Source organism: Ylistrum balloti, unplaced genomic scaffold, assembly GCF_031769215.1.
Source record: "Ylistrum balloti isolate Yb309-2 unplaced genomic scaffold, AGI_CSIRO_Ybal_v1 Utg370832, whole genome shotgun sequence".
NCBI classification, from domain to species: Eukaryota; Metazoa; Mollusca; class Bivalvia; order Pectinida; family Pectinidae; genus Ylistrum; species Ylistrum balloti.
In genome coordinates, this window is record NW_026782480.1 from 27,620 (window position 1) to 34,778 (window position 7,159).

Sequence of the window (7,159 nt, forward strand, 5' to 3'; positions counted from 1 at the left end):
TAAGTATAGTCACTGTTTACCTGTGTAATGTATAAGTATAATCACTGTTTACCTGTGTAATGTTAAGTATAATCACTGTTTACCTGTGTAATGTTAAGTATAGTCACTGTTTACCTGTGTAATGTATAAGTATAATCACTGTTTACCTGTGTAATGTTAAGTATAATCACTGTTTACCTGTGTAATGTTAAGTATAGTCACTGTTTACCTGTGTAATGTATAAGTATAATCACTGTTTACCTGTGTAATGTTAAGTATAATCACTGTTTACCTGTGTAATGTTAAGTATAGTCACTGTTTACCTGTGTAATGTATAAGTATAATCACTGTTTACTTGTGTTATATGTACATAATGCCATTGTTAACCTATCTAATACATAATATCGTCATTAATAATTACATTGTGTACGTCCTTCCACTGTACAACTAATTGATTACTACTGCCATCACCTTTTTTCGCGTTATGCTCCACTACATCTTCTGCTGCTGATAGAATGAACTCACACCGATATCCCCGTCAAAAAAGCGCCAGCTTGTTTTATTAAATATAGCGTTCTCCATGAATGCATTTGCCCGTAACCCGTGTGGTGTTCCTGTTAGATCTGATATTAATATATGTAAACGTCGGCTTAACACCTGCGTTAAGGAGATAACTGCTGACTTGATAGGTTTTATCATGGAAGAGGAAACAGCATTTGATGAGGATCACAACACAGAAGAAAGCATTGGAAAACGGAATCAAGGAACATGGGACAACAGAGTGGAGTATATACTGTCACTGTCTGGTTATACAACAGGTAGTTCTGACTTCTGGAGGTTTCCCTACCTTATCTGGAGATATGGAGGAGGTAAGGAATGTACAGCTTATATTTAATGAATTATCATCTGAGCACAATAGTGCTATGTCATATAAGATATTGGATACAATCGTCTCAGAAAAAAGTAGAATTATTTCAATAGCGAAAGTTTCAGCTACCTGGAAACACATAATTCATTGTGTTCGTTTACCTGTGAACTCAAATACATTTATCTAGTATGGACCAACCACAGAAGCCGTTGCAAGGTGCTTTGCTCGATAACGATTACTAACTGTAATGTGAGTCCAATGGCATTGTATGGCTCTTGCAACTTATTTACATCTCGACACTGTAGTCTCAATTGCAAAATCTAGTTTATTATGAAATGTACAAAAGCAGGGCAATGTTGAAAATATGAGTAAGCGTCAGTTTTGTGACAATATTCTCTGAGCAAAGTTCACGTTACTGGGACATTTCACAGACCACTGATCATACACAATGACGATACACAACTAGAAGTGATGACTGGCAGTGTGGCAAACGCCTTATACCTGACGTGCAACTTAACTAAAAGTACAACGGTATTCATATCAAACAGACCAAGAATTGCCAGTCTAGAATTACAAGTAGTGAATACATGTACCGATGTTGATTGGCTTTATTTCATAAGTGAACATGTTATATCAATATCTTCTAATGGTTAAACCCATCCCAATCATCTGCGGTGGCTGCGAAGGACACCACGTGACAATTCGACATGCATCAGCTGCGAGATACACATACACATTCTTTAACCTTCCCCTGTATTCTAGCTTTCGCTGTGCAGACCGTGGCTTTGATGTCTCGCCTCCCATATACCCTATATAGGGACAATGAATACATTTGTTAATTTCTCCAGAATAGATCATTCTACCATCATCAAATTTAAACAATGTTCACGTCACCTTAGTGTTTGACTTCCAGCTGAATTTCAACAACTCCATTCTCCTTCTTCCAGTGCAAAATGTTCCCCTACCCTACCAATAGTGTAAGGTGTCAAGCTTTCAATTGATCAATAACTTGATACAAAGCTTCCGTGCTACATGTTTTGCTACAGATACATATATTTAATACACCGTTGTAATCGAACGACATACTATTGATATTTTCCTTTATCGTTATAAGGTGAGCTACCGTAGATAGAACTCGGTCGAGATATCCATTTCTCAAATAATTTGACACATATTTTTTTATTTTGCAATACAAGTGAGTATTAACTAATCTAAACAAGAAAAAAAGTATCTATAAGTTATTCTGGCATTTTCTTGTCAGCCATTGTCTTTTATGTTGCTTATCTCTATTCAAAATTTAGAATACTGAAATTATAGAAAATTACGGAAAGTGGTGCGATGCGACAATACCAACATTCTATCATGTCTTTACATAATGAAAAGTATTACTGAATTAAACATTTATGATGAATGACTTAGATTAATGATAAGGTTATTGAAGTCAATAAAAATGGAGAAAAATATTCAAGATTAAGTATTTCCTATAAACGGACAGAATATAAGAGGCGTTCCATTTTGGGTACCCCTATATATGTGTACCTGTTGAAACACACTGCTGCACCTGGCATGCCTTGCTGCTATTTATAGACACGAGCAGGCGCGTGCCTAGGCTTACGCAAAAACGCAGTTGCGTATACTTCGTCCAGAAAATCGAAAATCTAAAAGTGCTAAAACTGCAATAAAAATCGATGCCTAACCCGGGTACCCAATTTTTTTCCGGGGCAGCATGCCCCCGGACCCGTCTAGCAATTTTTCGTATCCCGAATTTAGCCCCAGGCACGCCCCTGACGAGCGCTCCTGACAAGTTACCCGAAGTTAAACGAAATGAATGAAATATCAAGAAAAATTCACGGTTTAGACGCATGGTAGAAAATATTTACAATTTTCTTCAAACAGTGTTTAAATTTGGTTAGAGTCACGTTAGTATTTCCCGCCGCATGCGCAATGATATGTTTTATAGATGGATGACACTAGAACAATTTACACACCTCACACATATATCATGGCCTTGAATTGCGCACGTTTTAATATGCATTCAAGACAAATTTTCTGTTTGGGACCCTTCAAAGACACCATCTATCACACAATGATAATTACAAACAGCTGCAGTGGCTGATAGGGTAACATGTGTCACGCACCTGACGTGTCTTGGTGATAATCAATTGATCTTTTGACATGCTTTGTGCAGTGATGAAGACATATCCTTTAATATTTTGTATTGTCGGGATATAGCCTAGATATTCAACGGTGCAACTCAAAGCACAATGACATTCAAATCAAACGGACCAAGAATTTCCAGTCTAGTATTATAAGCAGGCGATAGATGTACCGATGTTGAGTTGCTTTATTTAGTCAGTGGTCATGTTATTGACAGATGGAATGTCAATGCCAATACATGTATATATTTCTGACATCGTTGTAATCGACCACATATATTTGATACACCCCATATAGTTCTACTCGTTCCCGCTCGCACCGTGTTTTCAGATTATTGATTTAGCGTGATTGATACCGAAACACACATATACATTGGTCTTGAATTTCACGCGTTTGAATTTACATACACGACAAAATTACCGTTTGGAATGAAGAAAATATTCAGGTTTTATTTCAAGAGATCGTAATGAAATAAATCTTTGACTTGTATATTCAACCAATGATACGTAATTAATGATATGAAGGTAGAACTTATTTTGATGTTATTGCTTCACACTGAAGACTGTTCCAAGCGATGGTAGTTCCGGGACTGGTAAGCTGGTAGTTCCGGGACTGGTAAGCTGGTAGTTCTGGGATTGGTAAGCTGGTAGTTCCGGGACTGGTAAGCTGGTAGTTCCGGGACTGGTAAGCTGGTAGTTCCGGGACTGGTAAGCTGGTAGTTCCGGGACTGGTAAGCTGGTAGTTCCGGGACTGGTAAGCTGGTAGTTCTGGGATTGGTAAGCTGGTAGTTCCGGGACTGGTAAGCTGGTAGTTCCGGGATTGGTAAGCTGGTAGTTCCGGGACTGGTAGGCTGGTAGTTCCGGGACTGGTAAGCTGGTAGTTCTGGGATTGGTAAGCTGGTAGTTCCGGGACTGATAAGCTGGTAGTTTCAGGACTGGTAAACAAGTAGTTTAGGGATTGGTAAGCTGGTAGTTCCCGGACTGGTAAGTTTGTAGTTCCCGGACTGATAAGGTGGTAGTTCCGGGACTGGTAAGCTTGTAGTTCCGGGACTGATAAGCTGGTAGTTTCAGGACTGGTAAACAAGTAGTTTAGGGATTGGTAAGCTGGTAGTTCCCGGACTGGTAAGTTTGTAGTTCCCGGACTGATAAGGTGGTAGTTCCGGGACTGGTAAGCTGGATGTTTCGGGACTGGTAAGCTGGTAGTTCCGGCCTAGTACGCTGGTAGATTCAGGCTGGTAAGCTGGTAGTTTCGGGCTGGTAAGCTGGTAGTTTTGGGACTGGAAAACTGGAACTGGTAAGCTGGTAGTTTCGGGCTGGTAAGCTAGCATTTTCAGGACTGCTAAGCTGGTTGTGCCGGGACTGGTCAGCTGGTAGTTTCGGGACTGGTAAACTGGCAGTTCTGGGACTGGTAAGCTGGTAGTTTTCGGGCTGGTAAGCTGGTAGTTTCGGGACTGATAAGCTGGTTGTGCCGGGACTGGTAAGCTGGTAGTTTCGGGCTGGTAAGCTAACTGTTTGTTTTATTTTTCGTGCTTTGAAATGGACGAATTGTGGTAATAACGAAGAAAAGGTGAATGGCTAGACATTCAAGCGCTTGTTTTGGTTTTTTTTAATGACACACCGCGTCACCAAGGTGAACCTATACCCCAACTATTAAGTTCCAGTGTCAAGAAGTTCAGTGTCTTTTCAGGGAAAGACAATCCGGAAATGGGAACGGCCACGATGCAACATAAAACAATATGACGGATTGACCCCCTCCATCACAGCTCCCGATATGAGGCTACTTATAACCGGTGTCAGCGTTTCATATTTAGTAATTGATATCGATATAATTTCAGGAACCTTTATTCTGGCCTACATCTTCAGTGCTGCAGTTGTAGCTGTTCCTGTCTACTACCTAGAAGTAACTGTCGCACAGTTCTCAGGTCGGGGCATGTTCGACGTGTGGGAAATATCACCTATCATGAAAGGTAAGAGTACTTAGATTGATAAGTTATTTCATGGGATGTAAGGCGTTTTATATCTGTCCTCGCAAAAACTGATGCGGTCTGATGAATTATCATACTAACATTAAATGCGCTCCTCCATGGCTGTTAATGACTTAGTTCGAGACAAACTGTATGATAAACTAAGGATTTCAATTTCCCTATTGTGAATTTTCTATTTCTGTCTAGCGATATCCCCGAATCTTCAGCCAATGATATTAACAAGTCATTTGATTCGATATTCGAGAGCATATTCTCATTATCACGGTTTTCGTGCTATAAGTCGTCAACTGACGGACAAACTCGTAACACAGAGGTTCACAAAATACTGGTTGATGAAAATTATGGGGAAGTTTTACGGTCGCCATAGTGATCCTATTAAGAACTATTCTATTTCTTTGTGAGATATGAAGCTGGAAGTGTTTAATGATCATTTCTTTGCCTGTTTCTGGTTTTGTAAACCTTATTCTCGTTTGAGAACGTAACATTACTTACATGGATTGACATAGACTTACATGACGAGTGCCGTATGTGAAGCAGAAGACGCTTACTATTCCAGAACACCGTCTTATTCTCCTTTTACATTTCATGAGTCTCCTTGCAAATCTTTCATTTGTTCATTTTTGCTCAAGTTTGTTGAATTATTGAATTTTGATTATGATTACGTTGACACGGAAAAGGAGCATTTTAACACTCCGCTATCTAATAGTGGTGGGCTAAAGTAATTCTGTATTGTTAACGTAGCTAGATTTGACATAGTGTCATATATGACAAATACATTAGTGTAAAGCCAAAAACATATAGGATATTTCACAAATTGACAAGGTTTCATTCAGGTACTTAATTTGGTTGACATAGTACCAGCATTCGTTTATTTGTATTTATTAATGATTTTCTGTTAATGTATCGATTGAAAAATAATGATACTACCTTGTGTTCTTTACGGAAGTGCACTATAAGCGATGATTATGCGGTATATGAAAGTTTTATTTTCTTTTTTTAACATTTTCTCTTCATATGTCTCCATCCCATGATTACTAATAAGAGGAGACCGGTGTGGGCCAGTAGGAAAGGCCTCGGGTATCAGGTTGAATAGACCTAGAAAACAAGCAATTTAGGTTTGCAAACGATAGGTATGTAACGTGTAACGACATGCACAATGAAACGCGTAACAGAACACAATACCCTACAAAGAAGGACAGAGACACCGAATATACTTCCGTGGATTTAGTATATTTGTTATTCGGGTTTTTTTTTTCTCTCTAAATTATGTAAATGATAAATGTATTTTTTTCCCCTCAGGATTAGGAATAGGGATGTTCATCATCAATTTTGAATATCTCATCATAGCACCCACCTTCCGACTGTGGATTATGCAGTATATCGGATATAGTTTCATGTCTCCGTTGCCATGGAAACGATGCGACAATCCATGGAATACCCCAGCTTGTGTGGATCTTTATATCACTCTGCCAGCAAATTCAACAAAGAATATATCACAGGGCGAAATATCGGCACACAATGTGTCGTCGGCAATTACAGCACCTCCCGGTGCTAGCAGAAGAGGAGTTTTTCCTGTAAGTTGTCAAATTTCTTATTCACCAATTAAAAAAAATAAAGAATATATTGATGTTACATATATTATGTGTGAGACATGGAACAGACAAACATTGTTCCACTCCGCGGTATTCTTACCTGTTTTTATACTTACGTATAAGCACGATACTACACGTGTCGGACTCTATGTAGTTAGTGTACTAATCGCATTGATTTGTTTATAGACACAAGATACTACAAGTTTGAATTCCGTGTATGATTTAGGAACATTTCGATGGGATTTGTGCCTCTGCTTACTGGTGTTCACGACTCTTTGCGCTGCCAGTGTGATAAAGGACGTGAAGTCTATTGGGAAGGTGAGGTCCATACTCTCTAAACACAATCATTTATCGTCCTTGCTTTGGTTGTCATTTTACTACATGTAAAAAGACCACATATATCTGAAACCTTTACAAATTCGACATTTTAATGAAAAATGCAACCGTTTTTTTTTCATTTTTATACAAGCTATGTTAAACAAAACTGGAATGCACATGTTCCGACAGGTTTTTTTTCTATCCTTCCGATTGCTTTGTAGCTAGCTTTGTTGGTCTTTTCGCCTCGAATTTTTTTTTGTA

The 7,159-nt window shown here is 38.8% G+C and overlaps 1 protein-coding gene across 1 annotated transcript; it reads left to right on the forward strand.

Moving 5' to 3' along the window:
- Positions 1–559: 559 nt before the first annotated feature.
- LOC132558865 (sodium- and chloride-dependent glycine transporter 2-like) lies at positions 560–6,898 on the forward strand (the record flags this gene model as incomplete). Its single annotated transcript, XM_060223483.1, has 4 exons — positions 560–848; positions 4,839–4,970; positions 6,288–6,562; positions 6,767–6,898. Coding segments are annotated over exons 1-4 (828 nt in total), but the record flags the coding sequence as incomplete, so codon positions are not given.
- Between the last annotated feature and the right edge of the window lie 261 nt (positions 6,899–7,159).